General features: G+C 44.0%; 1 protein-coding gene across 8 annotated transcripts in view; it reads right to left on the reverse strand.

The window, feature by feature from the left end:
* Positions 1–3,095: 3,095 nt before the first annotated feature.
* Rasgrp3 (RAS guanyl releasing protein 3) overlaps positions 3,096–21,914 on the reverse strand; it is a 100,857-nt gene continuing 82,038 nt past the window's right edge. For 2 of the 8 annotated variants that reach the window (XM_048416061.3, XM_048416060.3), the window contains exons 11-17: positions 21,161–21,277; positions 18,173–18,288; positions 15,339–15,486; positions 7,894–7,930; positions 7,532–7,657; positions 6,853–7,214; positions 3,100–5,219 (exon numbers count right to left, since the gene is read on the reverse strand). In XM_048416061.3, the coding sequence (XP_048272018.1) occupies positions 5,211–5,219; positions 6,853–7,214; positions 7,532–7,657; positions 7,894–7,930; positions 15,339–15,486; positions 18,173–18,288; positions 21,161–21,277 (915 nt within the window). In that variant the 3' untranslated portion in view covers positions 3,100–5,210. Of the gene's footprint in view, positions 5,220–6,852; positions 7,215–7,531; positions 7,658–7,893; positions 7,931–15,338; positions 15,487–18,172; positions 18,289–21,160; positions 21,278–21,914 lie in introns of all 8 variants that reach the window. The other 6 variants (XM_085691029.2, XM_085691028.2, XM_085691027.2 and 3 more) reach the window with 5 other exon arrangements.

The following is a 21,914-nucleotide window of genomic DNA, read 5'->3' on the forward strand; positions in this document are numbered from 1 at the left end:
GCTGTCTTTGAGATCTTACAGCTTCTGTATTCACAGCACGAGCCATTTGGACTAGCCACATTTCAGATGTTCATAGCTGCATGGGCTATTAGCTACTGTATTGTATGGTGTGGGTCTAGTGCCTATTGTCGTGCGCCTGTTGTTGGTTGTAACTGAGCAAAGTGAAACTCCATCTTTTATGTTACAGACGTCTGTGTTTGACTTCTGTTTACTGTAAATTGGGCTCCAGGTGCAAACCAAAGAAACTGACAACAAACTAATGATTTTTATCTGCCAGAGATGCAGATACCTCTCTAGCAGGTGAGCAGGGTGGTTCTAAAGGTCGTGGTATAGCTGTCCCGTTGGACACTGAATTCATTGTCTATAGTGCAGCAAAATACCTTAGGACTTAGTACATTAAAGCACCTGTAAATGTTTGCATCTTTCGTGGTTTGTGTGGATCAGGGGGTCCATGAAAGGTGCCTGAGTTCTTGGAGAAAGTGAACAGTTGTCCCATGTTGAGTAGCCGTTTGTTTTCTCGTGAGATGTCAAGTGTTGTGTTCTCCCCAGCCCAAAGCATAAACTCGAGTGTGCTCTGCCTTCTCGTGCTGTTTTAATTTTAAATATTTTTCCAAAACACAAGGGAGAGGGATGAATATCACCTGTTCTGTTTGTTGGTTTGTTAAATAGCACAGCACTGAATCCATGTCTGCCGTAGCAACTTCTGCCCACACCCTCCTGCAAGGCCTCCTGAGCGATGCTGACTTGTAGCCGGCTCCTCCACTGGGCTTGAGATTGAAGAACCATGTTTTGCTTTACGTTCATTGCTACTTTTAAACTGGTTTATAATAAAGATAATTTATTATTATAAAAATATAATGTATATTTATATATAATATATAAAAATACAATAAATAAAGATATTTATTTAAAAGTTTCCCCTGAAATTTTTTAGAACTAGAAATGTCTAAAAAAGTTTTTTAAATGTTTTATCTGGAGTCAATATTTTTTAAAAAATCTTGTTATATTGCATTATCATACTGTGCAATAGAAACTTAAATAAAAAGACTATTTTAAAGTACTTTTTCCGGGGGCTGGAGAGATGGCTCAGTGGTTAAGAGCATTGCCTGCTCTTCCAAAGGTCTTGAGTTCAATTCCCAGCAACCATATGGAGGCTCACAACCATCTGTAATGAGATCTGGTGCCCTCTCTGGCCTGCAGGCACACATGTAGGCAGATATTGTATGCATAATAAATGAATAAATATTTTTTAAAAAAAAGTACTTTTTCCCCAGGCACACCAAACTCCTTGGTAGTCTTAGGTGTGGGAAAACACCGCCACCTTGCTGGTTTTATTACTAGTCTACAGGCTCCTCCTAAAAGTATTTGCCCACATAACCATGAAGTTGCTACCACAGTCAAGTGAATTGGGCTTCGCTCACTGTTATCATGTGTAACATATAGTTCACAGTTCAACTTTCCTCCTTACCATCGAAAAACCGATTTATTTCATGTTTGACACAGAATATAACCATGGTCCCTAGCATTGCATTCAGATATGGCGTTTGATCAGAACTCCCCCCAACCTTAGATTTTATAGTGTTTTGTTTTTAAAGTGCTCAGTCCGGTTGCTAATTGAAATGCCTAGGTGATGTTTCCCCTGTGCTCCCCCAGATGAACGCCTGACACTTCCATTCTCAGTGGACACAAATTCCATGTGACAGCCGCTGAGACTAGGGGACCAGATGCAGGAACTGTTTGCACCCTTGTGCCCCCAGCTCCACCCAGCTGAGTCTGCTGCAACCAGAAGAAACCTACGTCCGGGGAAGCCTTGAAAAGGAAGTCAGTTCCTGTGCTTTCTTTACCTTCTCCCGGTCTAAAGCCCAGTCCGGTTGTCAGTGCATGGCGCTCTTTCATTGAAAGCTAGTTCCTCATTTCCTCCTGTTTCACTGTAAAAAGCTAATCTTTTTTAGCCTTTGAAACATATTTATGCTTTGGCCTATTTACATGTGCACAAGAAATAGATATTTTTCCTCTAACCTAATTCATATTTTACACATTCAGTTCCTTCACCTTGACCACCTAATTTCAAATAGGAAGAAGAGACAAGTGTTTGACCAGAAGGAGGAGGAGATGATTCTCATCATATGATATTTAAGCATTTTCCTTTATATTTCTTCTTAAAGTGACTTTTGATACAAATTTGAATTAGTTGCTCTCCGAAGTCACTGAAAGTGATGAAATGTCTTTTTTTTTTTTGCATGAAGAAACTGAATAGATGTATCTATAGATGTCTCTGACATGTCCTAGATCCCGTGACTATAGACAGTTGAGAAGAGGGTCTAAGTTCAGTGTAAGTTGCATTCCAAAGGTATGCTCTAGAAATAGTTTGATAAGTTTTATCTTGGTCAATCCAGAATCTTTCTGTCATTAGTTTTGACAAACATACTGTGATTCTTTGAGAACTTACGAGCTTCCTGCCCCAGTTAACAGTTTGGTGTTCTTATCCCAGGAGTCTGCCCTCATTTCTGACAGCAAAGCTCTTAGACATTCCAAAGGAATGGAAGACATTCCAAAGGACTTCTATGGAAGTCTGGAGACATTGCTAGGGAGGCAATCTTCAACAAAAAGCTTCAAATGCCAATTGCAGCTGCTCTGAATTAAGCAGATGAATGAAGAATCAATGGAAATAGCTAATATGCCCTGACCTACCTAATTCACTGTGAAGACTTTTAAAGGGAATAGTGATAAGGTACTATGTAGTACTCTCAAGTGTGGGGCCAGCCTGGGCTACCTAGAAAATTATAAGTCATCCTTGTCTACACGGCAGCTCCAGTTCCAGGGGATCCAGCACCCTCTTCTGGCCTCTGTGGGCACTGCATGCATGTGGTACACTTGCACACATGTATGTAAAACACACATAAAATAAAACTTTTCTTTAAAAAGAAGAAAATCAAGGTGACAATCTACTATAAAAACGAGGTCTGGAGGAAGAAACATCTTTGTTTTTCTTTGCCATGGGCTTGTCTGTTTTATTGACTCTGGGAAATTGATGAAGTCATCATTAAAGTCACTATTGATTGTAAGTCAATGGTATAATCAGAATTGTGAAGCAGTTCTTTATGGACTACAGTTCCTCTTCAGTGCACTAATAGCCTTCATGTTTGCACAGTGCACAGGCATACACAGGCTATATACACACATCATACAACACACGGAGTATTTTTTTTTGCTTGTGTTTATTTTTCATTAAAGGTACATTTTGTTTCCTTATCAAGGGAAGACTGGAAATACAAAATTCCTTATGTATATGAAAACTCTTAAATATCCAAGCCAAACGGCAAGTGAAATAACTCCCCTGAAAAAAAATATAAAAAGTCCAACCTTCTTTAACGGGGTTCTTTCTGATCTTTTCTCCAGAAGGGTTTCCTGTACTCAGTTACCATTTTCTGTTTTTAATTTGCTAACACGTATTTAGCTGCATTTATGACTAGTAACAGATAGTGTATATACACAGACCCAACAGCACTGCCCTCTGAGGTGCTTGACACTGTTAAGTGAGTTTCTTTCTAGCTTAATCTCAGCTCCTATTAATGACTTGACTTACTCTTCAGTATTCCCGGTCCGAATCATTTCCCATTCCAGAGCCTTTGGCGCACAGTACATCAGCTCTGCCAAAGGTTGAAGACCCTGGAAGCGGGGCTGGAGAGATAGTTCAGTAGTTAAGAGCACTGACCGCTCTTCCAGAGGACCCGGGCTCAATTCCCAGCACCCGCACGGTACCTAAAGATACCAGAACCACTTAGCTTTCACGTTCTTTTGCCCTCAGTCTCTAAGAATCAGAGCAGAACCACCAGTTAGTTTTTACATTAGATACAACACAGTAGCCCTCAAATGTGGACCAGGGCACTTCTGTGAAAGACTGGTCAGTGGGCATCAGATGGTCCCTCAGTGTCAGACTCAATCACCTCAATTTTTCTTTCATTTATATTTTTATTTTTCTTAGACAGACTCTTGCTAAGTTTCCTAGGCTGACCTCAGACTTGAGGGTCCTCCTACCCTTGCCCCAAGTGGAAAGACAGAGGTGTGCAACCCCAGCCCAGCTTTGTCTCCATCTCTGAGCATCAAGAATCACTATCATAAGATACACACCCAAAGGAAGACATCTAAATTATTAATATTTTAAAATCATTACTGGAATATCAATCCATAGTTGAGGCTTATGGTAACTTTTCTTTCTGTGAATATTCTTTTAACTGTGGATGAGAATTTATTAGGAAGAAATTAAGTGACCTTTTGCATCCTGAAGTTATCTAAAACAGAAATCTTCGTTACTTTTGGCTTTCCAAATTGGTTGTTCTCCTTTTCACCTAGAAATCCAGTGTGATTTGTTTGCTTGTTTTTTGTTGGTTGGTTTTTGTTTTCTACTAAATTTTATCCCTTGGAATTTGATTTGATTTCGTAATTAACAATCTGTTTTGGGAATCCTCAGAAAGATTGGGAACACAATTAGGTATCCAGGCATATAATTTTTTTTCCACTGTAGCTAGTATGACTACTAGGGGAGCCTGGGGGCTGTGATTCTCCTTAGTGAGGCAGGATTGGTGAGACCTAGGCAATACACACATGTGGCATTACACACCACAGTCACTGTGTGGTAAGACACTCAAAACAGCTCACAGCTAATTAGCATCAGAGGAATCACTGCTTTCCAGAGTCTGAAGAACGCCTTTGTCCCTCAGCGAAACTTCAAGTCCCAGTCCCATCTAAAAGGCACATAAAAGGAGCTCAGTCTCAATGCCTTATGAAACACCCCTACACACATGCACACACACACACACACACACACAGACACACACACACACACACATCAATTTATAAAAATAACATTATCCCAAAGGGCCAAGTTTTGAATTTAGAGAATGGTATCACACACATGCGCTGGAGCTTGCCTTCCCTGTGTACAAACGGCTCTAGAGAGGTGTGAGAAACTGCCCACTACATAACAGTGTGTGTGGCATCTCAGCAGGGGCAGAGTGAGGGAAATAAATAGTTCAGAGTCGGGATAAATCCTCTGTCCTGTAGTCCAGTCATGGAGATCCCAGGATGACACGAGGCCGTGAACATGTGCGCATCTCTTTTCCAGACCGCTCCCAGAGCTGGAAACGCTTCCCGCAGCTTTTCTTTTCCCCAAAGCTGACGTGATTGCCTTTAGTATCCCCAGCTTCATCTCAGCCATCCTGCAAGACAAACCAAAGCCTGTTGCATAGTTGGGTCCCATTTAACAAAAGCAGAGTGCTCCTAAACGCTGTTTTCCAGGCGACTGTGAGGGAAGACCTCAATGACCAGTCCTCGTAGTTTCCATATCTAGGAGGGAATTAAAAGATCATAGAGCCAAACAGGGCCTGAGCCTGTGGTCCCCGCTACCTTAGAATCAGAGGAGCATCCCTTGAGCCCAGGAGTTGGAGGCTAGTCCCATGCAACCTAGTGTGTGTGACTCCATGTTTACAAAAATAAATTTAAAAACAAAAACAAGACGAAACAATAGAAGGTATCAGAAAGATGGGTCAGTGTTTCAAAGTGCTTGCTGCACAATCGTGAGAAGTAGAACTTGAAATTTAGCACCCCTGAATCTAGCTAGATGTCCTGGCCAGCCCTGTAACTGCAGCTCTGAGATGGTGGCGGAAGAGATGAGAAGACTGGACTGCTGGAGCCACCTAGCTTCCGGCCTAGCAGAGGAAAACGTGACCTCCAGATTCAGAGACAGACCCTCAAATAAAATAGAAAAACATTAGAATGAAAAGGAGAGAGGAGAGGGAGAGAGGGGAAGCCACCTAACACCCATCGCTGACCTCCGCGCCTGCACCTAGGCACATGTGCACAGGCGCACATATTAATACACACATGAAATACTCAGATACAAGCAAATGAATCCTAAAGAGAACAGATCGTCCACCTGGCACATGGACGTCTTACTCTATGATCCTAGAGTTCATATACAGTACACGAGGTGTCCCCATAGGGTGTTACACAAAACATTCGTCCCGCCTTTTAAATGCTCCTTGTTTGAATGTTTCCATCTCAGAAATTATTTCTATAACATATAGAAGGGTACTTAGAAAATTTAGGTACATACATATGTATATGTCTGACTTTCTATAGGTACAGTGTATATTCATACATACATATTCATACAGTGTGAATTTGTCTTACCAATAATTGCATTACTTTACAGATTAGGCATATTTGATGTCCCCAAATCTATTTTCTTAATACACCGTAGACTGTTGACTATTGAATTATCTCCCTCTTGAATCGATTTATAATTTCAGCAGATTCTAACATTCTATGTGCATGCCAGTTTATTGAGGGCGACCCGAATGTGACTCTTGGGTGACAGAGCCCACTTTATAGAATCTTTCAGCCTTCACATCTCGGATTACCACCTCCTCTTTTTTCTGCAATACCATTAAGTGCCTCTGTTTTAGCACAGGCAAGAATCTAATTCTCTGTTCACAAGTCTTCCCTGAGTTTGAGCCTAACTCTGGCTTGGCAAAGGAAGCTAATGTGTAGTGCACTGGTCTTTGAACATATGCAACAGTTACGGGTCCCTGATGCACCATAGAAATATAGACATGACCTCCTCACATTGCAGAATTCTATTGTCATTTTCTGCAAGGTAAAACAGACCCAAGGGGTGAGAAATCATCATTCTGGAGTCCAATAACTAGCTAGTAGCTCTCAAAGGGATGCATCTCGATTTCCAATCATACTGCTTTGGAAGTCATGAGCTATTGTCCAGAGCCACCATGCCCATATCAGCAGCCTCAGCCTCCTCCTTTCTGATGCTAGGTGTGGTTTCACAGCACTGACCTCACCATCCTGTTTGGCTTCATCTTGCCCTTCATCCTGATCCGGTTCAAATGCAGTGCCTCGGTCTACAACATCCACACCAGCCTGTGCCACGGGCTTCTCGTTTTCCCACTTGGCAAAGCCTTTGTCCTTAGCTGCTTTGTCATGGAACTTGGATTTCATTTTGGGGAATGTGTGGGACCCCGAGTCTCCCCAGCCAGCCTCTGACCACACAGGTTCTGTCTGCGTAGCTTGACTAGTGGTGGCTCGCTGTAGCCTCACGGAGATTTTACGAGAAGAGCCCGTGACCAGTGTGATGGCTCTGCTGTCCAGGTCCCGGTGTCCAGCAGTGACCCCAGGAAACTCAAACACTTCATCCTGCACTAGAAGGAAGAGGAGAGTGATTGTTACCTCACGTCAGTCTGGGCAGTAGCAAGCCATCACCGTTAGTACAGATGCCAGGAATCTAATATGCAAGGTCTCAGAGGAACCGGCGCAGGCTAGAATTAAAGTACCAGCACGTGAGCATGTTAGTGAGTTCACCAAAAAAGCCAAAGAATTAAGGGGTTAGTTAGCATTCCGAGAACTCTAAGAAAGTAACTAGCCTCGCTGCTTCTAGGACTCAGACCTAGGTAGACACAGAACACAGAGGACAGGTGTGGAGAGACACCGTGGCAGTGAAGAACACAGAGGGGCTTACCTGGGGGCAAGGCTGGGCTTCCAGGCAGTGACCCAGGATTGCTGCCCAGCGAAGGTGCCCGGGCAAGTCTCCTGCAGGCCAGAACCAGGAGGTCTTTGCACTGTTTGTGACAGTTGGCTCCACAGTCTGAAAAGATCCCGAAGGTGGCACAGGTAAGTGTGAAGCAGGCATGCGTGTCTGACCCTCCCCTCCCCCACATCTGGATTTCAGGGAAGTTTAGAGCCTTCTTCCAGCATGCATTAACCCTTCGGCTTCTATTGTCCCACGAGACCCAAGTTCTCCATCCGGCCAAGAGAGCATGTGTGGTTTAACCCGACAGATTTGTTTCCTACCCCAAATGTCCGCGTCTTAACAGGTATTACCTTTGCATTTGTAGCCTTGTTTGATTATGCCCCAGAGCTGAAACAGAAGACAAAGGAATGTCAGGACATGGGTAGAGAAGCATAGAAAGAAAACAAAGCCACGGAGAAGGAAGCCCTGGGAAGTTCGGTGACTGGCAGCTCACAAACAGGATGTAGCTGCTCTGGACACCCTTCCTGTGGAAGAGGAGCCTTCTCCCAGCCCCCTTCAGCTGTGGTGACAGTTTCCCTTTTCTTTCTCAGAGCCAACTGGTAGCTGGCATGGAAAATTAGAGTTAGTAAGTTGATATGGTGTTTAGATGTCAGCGACTCTGAAGCCACATGTAGTAGGGGACGATCGGGCCTCCCTGCCTTCCTTTATGATCCTGGCTGCTTTGGCGCCCCCTGCAGGAGCTGTAGCAGTCTCGGCGTGCGCTTTCTAACTCGGAAATTGCCAGGTAAAGAACAGGCGAATGCTCTTAGGCACCAAGTCTGCAGCAAGGCTGCGGGAGATGTCAAAAGGCCTCCTACTTTGCCAGCCAGGGACGTGGTGACTTCCATGAAGCTGGCTAGTAGGAAGTGACTGCTAAATAAAAGCTACAGGCAGGCATTAGGAAGGACATAGTTGCTATAAAAGACCCCAACGCACCAAAATAAAAATCAGACTGTAAACACCATACTAAAGCTCCACACTGTAAAGCTGAAACTAAGCGTTTTATCTGACCCTCCCAGGAACCAGGAGAAGCAACAGCCATATTCTCCCTAAATGGTCAGTTTCAATATGTCACCTGTCAAGTTGGGAGTTTAGGCCCCAGCCCCTTTAATCTATCCCAGCCCCCAGGCCTGGTCTGGACTCCAAATCCCAGCAGTCCAGGTCCTAACCCCTCCCTGGGGGTGGGGCCAAGACCCCTCCCCAGGGTATTTAAATGAGCTCCCAAAAGAGGAACATGGTGGTCCCTTTTCGTTCCTCCCAGTGGTACCGTTTTGCATAGCTTCCCGGTTCCCCCTCTGGGCCACCTGAGAGTGCAGAAGTCTCATTAAACCTGGATATTTCTTAATTTGGCTTGTTTTGATTTGGCTTGATTGGGAATCTTGCGTCGGCAGGGAGCTCGCGTTAGGAAATATTCCTAACATCACCTACACCTTAATCCTTAAACAGGAAGGTGGAGGAACCTCATACTCTCAGTTCCTTTTTCTGTTTTGTGTAGACAGGGTCTCCTATGGAGGCCAGGCTGGTCTCGAACTCCTAATCCTCCTGCCTCAGCCTTACAAGCATTGAAATGACAAGCACGTGTCTTCATACCTGGCTTATTTTTCTATTATTCCCTCTCTCCATCACCCGCTTCCATGCAGAGGCAAAGACCAGGCTGCTATGGCTTCAGCTTCTCCCTGTCTGGGAAACCTAATTCTGTTCTGTGGAATGACATGGTGCCTGGTTTTTGAATCTAAAATTGCACAATCTACAATCTTTTACTGGAACTGTAATTTTGTCCTTTGACATGACAAATGCCTCAGGTTCAACGAGGGAGGTGTTTGCAAGTTGCTCTGGGCACAGTCTGGGCTGTGCTGTCACATCCTGGCAGAAGTGAAGGTTTTCTAAAGAGATCCACATTCCCTTCCCTTTCCCCCTCAAGCTATTGAATGAAGCAATGGTCCCCGAGGAACTGGAACTTCCAGTGTTCTCACATCCAGAGAAGGAAAAGGCTGAAGACTTAGGCCAGCAAGAAGAGCGAGCGGCCTGTCTTCCTCCAAGAATTCCCACAATTCTCTGACAGTTTCTCAGACCACCTGACAGGAGAGCCTGGAGCTGGGACAACAACCGAGCAAAACTGGGCCAAGCCACACTTCCACAGGACAGCTGGGTCGTGTATCTCTATTTAAGCCTAAACCTGAAGTGTCAGAAGACAGACTTGCTGTGCCTCTTTATTTGTTCCTCTTTTCGTTGTGGCGCGTTGAATCTCCTTTTATTTGTCTAGTTGTCGTCTTGAGGTTCCGACCCTAACAATTCCAGTAACAGTGGGTGCTTCGCCGTCTTCATAGTTCTTAACACTGTGAGGAAGGTACCCTTGCCCTGCCTGTCCTTCCTCCTACCTTCTCATAACATTTGCCCAAGGACAGCAGATACCTCTACATCCGGTATTAGGCTCAGCTCCATTTAGTTTAGGCTTAAGATGGGGAAACTCCCAACCTCATTAATGGGTTAGGTGCTTGTCGCTTGCTTAAAAAATTGATGCTGAAAGGAGCGCGGGGCCAGCGACCTCCTGAGCCGAGTGGGAACTCTGTTCACAATGCACAATGCCACACAAGCCCCTGAGGACGGGCATCCAGCCCTGATAACAAAAACAGTTGCCAATGCAGAGTGATGTAATGGCAAGAGGGTGGCTACCCCTTTCTCTCCTGAAGACAAGGAAATTCTGCCAGGGAACCCAGAGATTCCTTTGACCCTTCATAGTGCCCAGATCTTCGAGAACACAGTAAGATGCAAATGCCTTCTGGCAGGGCTAAAATTTGCCTCTGGAAAAGGAAAAGATTTCTTTACCACAGACAAACAGGTCAGCTCGGAGTAGAGTACCACAGGAGACCAGATGGGGGCAGAAAAGGGAAGAGGGTGGTCAGGTTAGTTAGAGCTTCTCAGGAGCCCAGGACGCTTTAAAAGTCATCTCGTAGGCTTCTGTCATAGAAGGTGTGAGGATAATGACCCGGGAAATAGATACCTTGCAAGTCCCAACAGGGAAAACTTTCAGAGTGATGACATTCTTACCCTGCCTCTGGGTCACATCTGTGTGAACAAAGCCACATGATGGGACCAGAAAGAGACTGAAGAAGAGGCAACTTCAGAACTAAAAAAAGAGATCATTCTGAGTGAGGTAACCCAGATCCAGAAAGACAAATATGTGTGCATTCACCTATATGTGGATATAAGCTGGTTAATTTGGTGATAACGAAATTACAATCCATAGACCCATAGAGGTCAGGTGCAAAGTAAGGGATGAGTAGGGACAGATAGGCCTCCCTAATGGAATAGAATAGATAATTATGGCTGGATTGGGGAGGGGGGTGGAAGGGGAAAATCAAGTGAAGAGGAGAGGGGGGAGGAGGGAGGGAATACATATGGGGAGAGTCAGGTAGAATTAAGGGCCATTTGAGGGGTAATATGGAAACCTAATACAGTTAGAAGCCTACTAAAATATATGCATGTATGAAATTGATCTAAAATCTCAAAATAATTGGGGAGACACCGTCCCAACTGGACTTCTCTTGTCACCAAGTGAAGCTCACTGTACCAGGAATGGTTTACCTCTAATTGAGTTGTGGGCCCAAGGGGTCCCATGGGACCCTCCAAAGAACCCAGGCTGTTGCCAAGACGATAGGCTGCTTTCCACAGACTGATGACAAGGTCCTGTTGCTGAAGACAACACTAAGTAACTCACTGAACATAGAGATGTGGAGCTGGTGCCTGCATGATCCTTCATCCCTGAGTTCTAGTATCTTTGATACACGTCTCTGTGCTGCTACCAAAGGAGAAGAGTAAAGTCACAAACCCTTTGATCACAACAGTGTCCTGCCTGTAAGATGCTAGTGCAACAGTGGTCCAAAGCTTGTGGGAGTAACCAACCACTATCTGCTTTGACTTAAGGCCCACTCCACCAGATGGAGCCCATACCCCGCACTACTCGGGTGACCAATAACCTGAAACCAGAGACCTGAGGGGAACCAAGCACCACTGTGTTACTACAGAAACACAGCGATAAAATGACTCCTAAGGGCATTCTCCTATACTCAGAGGTCAGTGCCTTCTCAGCCATTGTCAGAGAGGCTTCCTCCTGCAGCAGACAGGAACAAATACAGAGACCCACAGCTGGACATATGCAGAAAATGAGAAGTCTTAGAACACTCAGCCCTAAATGGGATGTCTTCATCAAATCCCTCCCTGTCAGGGTCAGGGAACGCTACATAAGAGGAGGCTGAAACAGTGTAAGAGTCAGAGGGGACAGAGGACACCAAGAAAACAAGGTCCTCTAAATCAGCATGATCAACACATATATGATCTCACAGAGACCGAGGCAGCGCGCACACGGCTGCACAGGTGTTTTGGATCTATGCTATGACTTCCAGTTAGCGCTTTTATGGGATTCCTGGGAGTTCAAACAAGTGGGTCTCTGTGTGTATATCTGTTTCTTCTGCCTTCTCTTGGGCTCTTTTCCTTCTGCTTGCTTGTTTTGTCCTGTTCCAATGTGTTAGAGTTGTCTATTTTATTTTATTCTATTTTATTATTATCCCTTAGAAACCTGTTTTTTTTTTAAGATTTATTTATTTATGCTGTATCCTGCCTGTAGGCCAGAAGAGAGAACCAGATCTCATTATAGGTGGTTGTGAGCCACCACGTGGTTGCTGGGAATTGAACTCAAGACCTCTGGAAGAACAGTCAGTGCTCTTAACCGCTGAGCCATCTCTCCAGCCCTTTTTGTTTTTCTAAAGAAATAAAGAGGTGGATCTGGAACAGAGACTGCATGGGGAGGAAATGGGAGGAGTAGAGGAAGGAAAAACAATAATCAGGATATGTTATGTGAGAAAAAATCTTTTTTAAATAAAAAGGGGAAAGAAGAAGAAGGAGCAGAGGAGGAGTAGGAGAAGGAGGAGCAAGAGAAGGGGGAGGAAGTGGCATTCTTTCTAGGTGTGGTGGTGTTTGTGTTTAATCCCAGCATTCAGAAGACTAAGGAATAAGGGTCTCAAGTTCAAGCCTATCCTGGACTATTGCATGAAACCCCACCCTACCCCTAAAGATAGGATGCCCTAATGGGAGTGGCAATATGTTATCAGCACCGCTGCAGAGCTGCTGCAAGGAGATATAAACAAGCAAGAGTCCTTTCAGGACTTGGTTTGCTGAACTCACTTAGGAGCCAGGAGGAAACACTGCCAGGAAAAGGCACTGGGTCAGTGTGCCAGCCAAAGGCAGCCCAACTTAGGTGAGTCTCGGGAGCATTTCCCGGGCTTCTTTGATCTGAGACCATGGGCTTGTACAATACTTGACATTCTTTACAATATAAAGAACACTGGACTAAGAGTTAGGAGAGCTGGCTGGGGCTCATGCCCCAGCTGCCAATGACTTACGTGACCTTGGGGAACTCTCTTCACTTCTCCAGCCTTTAGTTTCTTCTTCTATAAAATACGGGGATTACCAACACACTTTCAGTTCTGGCATCCTGATTCTGAAATATATGCACTGCCTTCCTTGCCCTTAAAATAGAATTTATTTCAAAAGCAGATGGCCCAGGCACTGGAAAATGGTTCCTGGCAGTCTCACGATTCCTTTCAAGGATGTACCTTCAGAGTTGTATTTATAAATCCCTTGAAGATCAGTGGACCCTTGGCTAAAGCCCAAGTCAAGCTGTGCTAATGAAATTAAATAAATTTCAAAAAATGAAAAGGACTATAAAATTAAAAGAGTTAATTTCAGGCAACCTCTAAAAGTGCCAAAAAAATACTTTCAGAAAGTTTACGCTGTTTCCTCTTTTACCCAACCCCTTGATACTTTCAGACTCGTAACTTGCCTGGTATTATTTATCTCCCCCAACAACTTGCCAGGTAAGCAGTATATTGACTATCTTTTACAAATGGGAAAGCAGACACAATGGTAGTCATTAATTTGGGCCCACAACATGGAGTAAGAGGAGCAAAACTGAGGTTGGAAGCCAAGGTTCAAGACTCCAGGTCCAGAGTTGTGTGCTTCATACCAGACACAGCAGAGTGCAGCACCAGCAACTGTACTCAGATGAGTGGGCAGAAGGTGCGGAATCCAAGGTCGCCCTTCTCCTCTGAAACAGGCATTCCCACGTAGGGAGGAGGCTGAGACTGAATGAGTACCTCAAATCCGTCCTACACCACTAGAGACCAAATAAGCATCCCGATTCCCAGTTCTGCCTCGGCGAGTCCACTCAGTATGACCTTTCCACCCGAAGTCTCAGGCTTTGCGATGGTACCCGTGGTCTCACCCCACTTGCATTTTCAGTTTATCTACTTCCCCAAACTCCCATGGGAACAGAGAAACAAGAGACACACAGAAAAGGAAATGCATTTGTTGTACAATAGGGTGGTGCGGTGAAGGATGCACCCAGCTGAGATGCTGTAAGAAAAGGAAGTCTCTGTTCCTGGGACTGATGAGGCAAACTGGCTAGAATGGTCTGGGGGCTTCAGTTGTCAGTACCTGGAACTGGCTTGAGACGTTACCTTATATACCTATTCTCAGAGAGGTGTGTGCCCTGATCTCCCAAAGCCAGGCCTTCAAGCAGGGCATGGGAAAAGTGTAATTGACAGGCAGCCCAGATGCAGTCAGCCCTGGCATGTGACAGCTGAACAGAACCAACAGCTAAGCTCGGCTGGTTTATCTTACCTAGGTGCTGGGCCACCCTCACCTCAAACTTTTCTTTTCTTTTTTTTTCTTGAGTACCAATTGGAAGATAACCAGAGTCGGAAATGTGGTAAGGAGAGAGCTCAAAGCAGGCTCCACTGCCCAGTGTCAGGGTAAGTATACAGCAGTGGTTCTCATCCTTCTTAATGGTGTGTGTGCCCCTTAATACAGTTCCGCAAGCAAAAAATTATCTTCGTTGCTACTTCATAACTGTGATTTTGCTACTGTGAATTCACTACTATGAATCGCTGTGTTAATATTTGCTATACAGGATATCTGATATCTGACTCCTGTGAAAAGGTCATTTGATCAGCAAAGGGTTCGCGACCCACAGGTTGAGAACTGTTGGTACACAGCCTTCTTGTACTGCAGTGGTGAGGGCCAAGCGCAGGACTCATACTCAGAGCTCCCGTGTTTGAGTCCATGCTCTCTTGATTAGAACTCTGCAATTGTGGAGGAGTTGGGTTAGCCAACACCTCTCCATCTTCACGGGGCAAATGCGGAGAAAATGCCTATCCCAAAGGCATGCTGTGGGGATTCCTCACATCACTGCCCAGGGACTTTGTTACTGCCAAGCATTAAGTAAATGTTATTTATTATCACGACTGCCTTATCCCCAAAGGGTCTTTTTTCCCTTTTTGAGTTGGGAAGTATTGAGCCATGCCATGATGGATGTAGTGGCGAACATGTTAAACGAGTGCTAGGAAGAACTGGCTAAGATAAATGCCCCTCTTTAGAGCAACCATTACCAAGAGTGGTGATGAATGCCAGAGTTCTCCAGGCTGATACTTCCCCTGGCAGGCGTTAGTAGTAGAAGCTCTTTCTCTAGCTAGCAGAGCTCAGCATCCTTCCCTGTCTTGGTTTGGTGTACTCCCAGAGCATAGCTAAACTCACAGATCTCAGTTTGGTTTTTTATTTCATCTTTAATTTCAGAGAATCGCCACACGTTTTATTTCTGATGCAGAAAAGAAAATGGATTCTACCGAGGAAATCATTTCCCTGCCTTTCCAAGGGGCAAAAAAAAAAGAAAAAAAAAATGGAAACGGAAAATCTGACTTACAAATCCTGCACAGTGTTCACAGAAGGTCGGCTTGAGATAATTCATCTCCTGAAAATTATGGATAAATCCTGGTCCCATTTTGCAGTGTAGCTGGGATTTAGCTCGCAGAAAATAGGCCATCATTTCATCTTTGCTAATTAGGCCATCCCTGTTAGGAAAGTCAAAGAAGAGAAGAATCTGTGAATACCATATCACTAAGTAACTGCGACTCTCTGGTACCCACCTCCCAAGCATTTGTGACCAAAAGCAAAAGAGAGATGTTCACTTTTCTTAAACATTCAAAAGGAGGATGAGTCTCCAAAGACACATCAAATATTCAAAACCTTCTTCAATAAGTAGATGCTGTGTGTGCGTGCGTGTGTGTGTGTGTGCGCGCGCGCGCGTGCATGTGTGTGACAGCTCTCAGACAGTCTCCTGAGATTGCTAGAGGCAGGATCGCCATTTCACACTGAGGTAGAGCTAAGAGTGACTGGCCATTTTGCTTTTTTGACCTTCAGGTTGAACCCCAATATCTGCCTCAGGTTTTTATTAGTTGTGTTACAACTAGCAATAAGGTTGAAATTGCTGCTTTCACTTTCAACTTCATTCAGCCCAATTCATTGCAGGCTGTTCCCCCAGGGACCTTTGCATCTGTGTCCTCCAGATCCACGGCTTATCTAGAGCAAACTCTGCAGATCTCATCTCCACAGAAGGACTCCCCTCCTCCACCTATGTACTCTCTGCTTGTCACATACCTTGCTTGCTGTCACTGGTCTTTCAGTAAGGGATGGAACACAAGTGACACAGGCAAGTGCCAAGTACAGAGGTCTCGCCTTTCCTGCCCTGCTCAGGCTCCCCTTATCCTTCCTCTCTTGGCTCTTCCTATGGCATCAGAAGGACTGCTCCCATCCCTGCTCTCCAGGCTCCACGGACCTCTGCTCTCTCCCAGGCTCTGACCAATCTTCTCACCCATTTCTTCGGTTTACAGAGAAGTCCAATGCTTCCCTTCTCCTCTAATCTCATTCCTTGCGGCAGCTGTCTTCCCCAACACCAGTCTTTCTCTCTTACCAACTCCCCAAAACATCACTCATTAGCATTTTCTGTCACCATGCTACAGCACCAGTCAAGTTTCTCCCACTGCCATCCCACTAAACTGTCACTAAGGACAATCCTCAGTGGTCTTCTCTTGTTTTTTGAAAACTCTGACCTCACGACGGTGTGTGACACAGGGGCATTTATTTGTTGACATCTTCTCTCTGGAGCCTGCACTTCTGAGCCTTGTTGCTTTACTCTTTCCTCTCCTGCTTCCCCTTCTCTGTCTTTTCTGCAGAATTCCACTTGTTACTTTCATTGTCTATGAGTGGGAAGGGAAGTCCACATATTTCCTTCTGGAGACCCGATCTCGTCCCCCCACCCACCAAATTTCCCACCAGAAAAAAAATAGTGCACTGAGGTTCCAGCAACCTGATAGTGTTGTGGGGCTGAAAACGCAGTGTTCACCTCCAACCCTGGCTGCTCTCACACATTTCAAACTGCATCTTCAATAACTGGCTACACGTCTCTCCCCGTACACACCCCTCCAAATCAGCATAGCCTGCCAAAGTCCCTGTCTGACCTCTCCAACTCACATGACCACAGGTTCCCCTGTTGCCATGAATGGTGTGTCATAATTGTACCCCAGACTTAAGGTCCTTTTTGTCATCTCATATGCAAAATAACCTGAATCATACTTAGAATTCATAAAATTCATTCATTTAGTATCTTTCCCATCCTTGAAAACATGTATCATACAATTTGTACAGACTTATGCATCAATCACAAACAGACACAAAAGTCTAATTTGGACTACATTCATTTAGGAAGACGTGTGTGTGTGTGTGTGTGTGTGTGTGTGTGTGTGTGTGTGTGTGTGTATACACACACAGAGATGTAGAATCACTGAATCATACATGCCCCAGGGATCCACTTACTATACTGTAGGGCAACTGGAGTTTAACCACCAGGAAGTAACCTGGCTCAGGTCCTTTCCTGGCTCAAGAGACAGAGCAAGCAGGAGCTTGCTGAGAGCAAGCATCCATCTATCCCATCTTACATTATATAGCTCTCCTGATAAAAGGTTGGCCCTGGCACTGGAGCTTCCAGTTTCCCACAGCTGTGATACAAAGCACTCAAAGATCAAAGGGCTGAAAAAACTTCTGTGCCTGTCTACCATGCATTCTCTCACATGCTAGGAATTCCAGGAACCAAGATGTATGCAGAACCACAAGATGGAGGGAGTTTACCCTGTGAGTTACTAGAAAGAGGAATGTTGGCTAGTCAGTAGGAATGCTGGACTTAAATAAGTGGAAAATTCTACACAGCAGTTCTTCACCTTGACCTTTATCCTTTAGTAATTTTCTTTATTTTGAGACGTGGTCTCACTGATCAAGTTGTCTAGGCTGATGTTGAATACTTTCTCTGTGGACCCAAGCAGGCCCCAAGTTTGTGATCCTCCTGCCTCAGCCGGCCAAGTAGCCTGAGCTACAGGCATCTGCCCTCAGGTTGGTCATTTCTATTTCTCTTGACGGGGGTTTTGGAGTTGGTAGCAAAGCAGTAGAAGTATTTACAGAAACTGAGAGCTGGTTCATTTCCAGACAGGCACTTATGCTTAAGAGAGATGTGGTTTGCCTTGTGACAGTGCCCAAAAGGTTAGGTTTAGGGACACCATGAAAAACGAGTGGAAAGTCAGACTGTTCTATCAGAACAGTCGGGCAAAGCTTGTCGGGATGCAGGATGCAGGTTTGCCTGTCCCACCGCATAGATAAACTGCTGCTTTAAGCTAGATCCACTAAAAATGAAAAAAGAATGGAACTCACTGGTCTTTGTCTAGCACACAGAAGGAATCCAGGAAGGGGAAATTGGCAGCTATACTCTCAAAGTCCTCTTGGGAGATGTAGCCATCGTGATCATGATCGTAGTTTCGAAACACAGACTGCAAAGGAGAAAAAAACTATTTACCATGAGTGCGCATAGCTCAGCCATTAATCTTGTGAGCAACAGTATGTGGATTGTACACTCAATCAAAGAGCCTAGAATCTGGTGGGGGATCTGTAAACTCACACTTAGTTAACACCATAAAACAGTAAGTGGTTACTGGAGGGCTTGGAGGTTTGAATTTAGATAAAGAAAGATTTCCTGGAGATAAAAAAAAAAAAGTCTAAACTGAGACCTCAGGGTTGAGTAGGAGTTAGGCTGTTGAGTTTATTCATTACAATACTATGAAAATGGAAAATGAAACTTTAAAAATTTAAATAACTTCAAAAAATTGAAAACGTGTTGAATGTTATCCCCCTAAAAATTGAAGTAAGGATTTTTTTAATTCATATTGGGAAACAAGAAGTGTTTTCAAATGCACAAATAGATTTTACAGTTCAAATCAAAGTCAGTGTACAGGCTAAAAATCATTCAGAATGGTAAGTGAGACATGCGGACTCTCCCCTTTAGAAGTCAAGGATTCTAAGGGTCTACTTAGCGACAGAAGAGACAGTTTGAACCAAGAGTCCCCAGATACATGCAATGTCAAAAAACATTTAGCTGGACCCACCTCATCCTGCAAACCACCCCCCTCCACTCAGAAGAGAATCTCAATTTCCCCTCCTTCCCTTCTCTCCTCTGTCCTTCACCATTTCATTCCCATCAATCCAATCCGAATTCCTTGGTGAAACGCTGGCCCAGTTTGGATTAAAATGCTTACTATTGGTTTAATCAAATTAAAGGCAAGTTTATTAAAATCCTGTACTAAAATTTGTTTTACAAAATTCTTGTACTCTATAAAAAAATATATGGATATTCAATGACAAATATTAGATACTTCAAAATAGATAACCTTTAAGCTGTTTTGCTAATGAATAATAAGTATTGAGATGATGAAAATGTGGTACACACACAACGGGAAAAACTTTATTCAGCTGTTTAAAAAAAGAAATTTGAAACTTTCAAAAATAATGGGTGGATTTGGAGAGTATTATATTAAATGAGGTGACTTAGATCCAAAAAGAAAAAAATCGCACATTCTCTCTCATACATGCGTATGTTAGCTTTGAATGTTTCTATGTGTGTGTATAGGACTATGTGGGTATGGATGTAAGCTGAGGAAATAGAAAGAAAAGCATGAGAGGGAAATAGGAGGTGTTAGGAGAACAACGGGACATATGAGACAGAAAGGAGGTTAGTGGGGGTGGGAGAGTTCCAACAGAGACGGGGGCTGGAGGACAAGAAGAAGCCAGGAGAACAAATAAAAAGAAAATTGTTTGACAATGTCATAATAAAATCTAATAGGTTATATGTTAATTTTAAAAGATGCAAGAAAATGAGAGAGAAAGGGCTGTCAAGAGAGAAAGGAAGGGGGGAGGAAGGGAGGGAGGAAGGAAGGGAGGAAGAAAGAAAGGGAAAAGGAAGATCTCTACCTTTCATTTTTGATGTTCTATCATCAGAGCATCCTGATGTGCAATGGCCTCCTTGGGTCCTTCTGGTCCCCAAACTCTGTTCCTCTTTGCCCTGGATTGTACAGACTTCTTAGTCCCTTCCCTCAGCAAAAGTCCCTTCCACACCACCTTCGTGATTATCATTGGCTTGCTTGGGTTTTCTGTTTGCTTGCTTGCTTGCTTAGATCTATTTTATTTTTGAACTGTATGTATGCTGGTGTGTCTGTGTTCATTCACGTGCATTCAGGTACCCACAAAAGTCACAGTGGTGTTGGATCCCCGAGCTGGAGTTACAGTTAGGGTGTTAGCCACCCAGTGTGGGTGTTAGGAATTAAATCCATGCCCTGCAGAAGATCAGGGAGTCTTTTAATCACTGAGCAATCTTTCCAGCACTTAACTTACTTGTTCTTGAGCTAGGATCCTGTTGTGTAGCTCTGGTTGCCTTTAACTCTCCTGCCTCAGCCTCCCATATGCATTGGAATACCTGGCCCTTCACAGTATGCCTTTTAACTATTCCTTTATGCCTCATACGCAACATAAAACTTCTCTCAGAATTTACCAGATTCCTGGGTTTTCCAAGATGAAGAACATCCTTTGCATTCTTCTGAAACATCTCTTTCCAGCAAAGATCACTATGTATACCATTGATACTCTGTCTCATAGAGTCAGCCTTATTATAATAGATGAAGCACCAGTCTATGAAATCGGGGGTTTAATCAATTACCAATAACAGAGACATTCCCACTTCTTCCTCCACATTGCTGCTTTTTCTCTTCTGTTCTCTCTCTCTCTCTCTTATCCTTTGAGGCAGGGTTTCACTGTAGTCCAGGCTATCCTCAAACTCACCATCCTTCTGCCTCAGTTTCCCCAAGTGCTGGTATTACATGGATACACCACCACACCCAAATCTGTTTTGCCTTCTACATGGAGAACTCTGAAAAAAAGCCTTGACTTGGATTGAGTGATTTTTCTGACCTTAGTAGAACTGTGTGACTGTATCATTAAACCCTCCTCATATACAGCCGGTGAAAAAGTTCAGCTCACAGGGTATTTCCCTGATCTGAAGTAACAAACTCATCTGGAGTGGATTTTCCAAGAATAATTCTAATCCCTAATGTCCTTCACGGCAGTGATAGAGCTGGCAAATGGCCAAGAAGGGAGCTGAGAATACTTGAGACAGAAAGGTACTTTCTGATAAATTCTCTTGGGGGACGATGGAGGAAGCATGGAGTTTCAGTTGAGGAACTTGTTTGTCAATCAAGCTCAATTGTTCCTATTTGCTGTTTTCATGGTCATCTGAGTTCTGGACAATCATAGCACATTCAGGAAAGAGACGGAGGCTTTCTAGAGCGTTCTACTTACTCTCCTTCAATTACGTACCTCCACCAACTTCCTTATGTGTTTGTTGATGATGGTGGGGTCTGGCTTTGGTATCACCCCTGAAGCCCACTCCAGGGGCACCACAGGCTTGTTGGGTGTTGTGGGGGACGTAGGCTGCTGAAAGAACACATGCACACATCTTTCACTATTAGCTGGACCTTGATCCACCAGGAGAGAAAATGTAATATATGAATAGCAGTAAAGACCTAAGTTTATATAGTGCTCAAGTGTTTACTTGAAACAGTGTCTCACTATGTCACCCCAGTAGGACTGAGGCAACATAGACCAGATTGGTATTGAATTTTTATACATCCTCTTGCCTCTGCCTTCTGAGACCACCACAGCCAGATTTACACGTTTATAAACCAACATCTTTTGTTAATAGAATCTAACCAGTAACTCAAAACATGCCTTCCCTTAGTTTGGGCTTTTTGAAACAAAGCCCCTTGCTATGTAGCCCTGGAACTTACCATTCCATTGCCTTAGCCTCTGAGTGTGAGTCTTCTGGGCGTGTACTAGCACACATGGCTAAGGATATGTTTTGAGATGCTCTTTGTTTAATAGCCACCTCCATTCTATTCTTTTAAGTAAATATATATATATACACATATATTTGTGCATATATATGTATACATACATGCATACATATACATATATAAAAACTGTACTCCTAGATCACTCCAATAACCCATCCAGGTTCACTAACTAGAGAATATCATCAGACCATTTCTAAAGGTTTACATGGTAATGCAAC

Source organism: Myodes glareolus, chromosome 6 (assembly GCF_982192425.1).
Source record: "Myodes glareolus chromosome 6, mMyoGla1.1, whole genome shotgun sequence".
NCBI lineage: Eukaryota > Metazoa > Chordata > Mammalia > Rodentia > Cricetidae > Myodes > Myodes glareolus.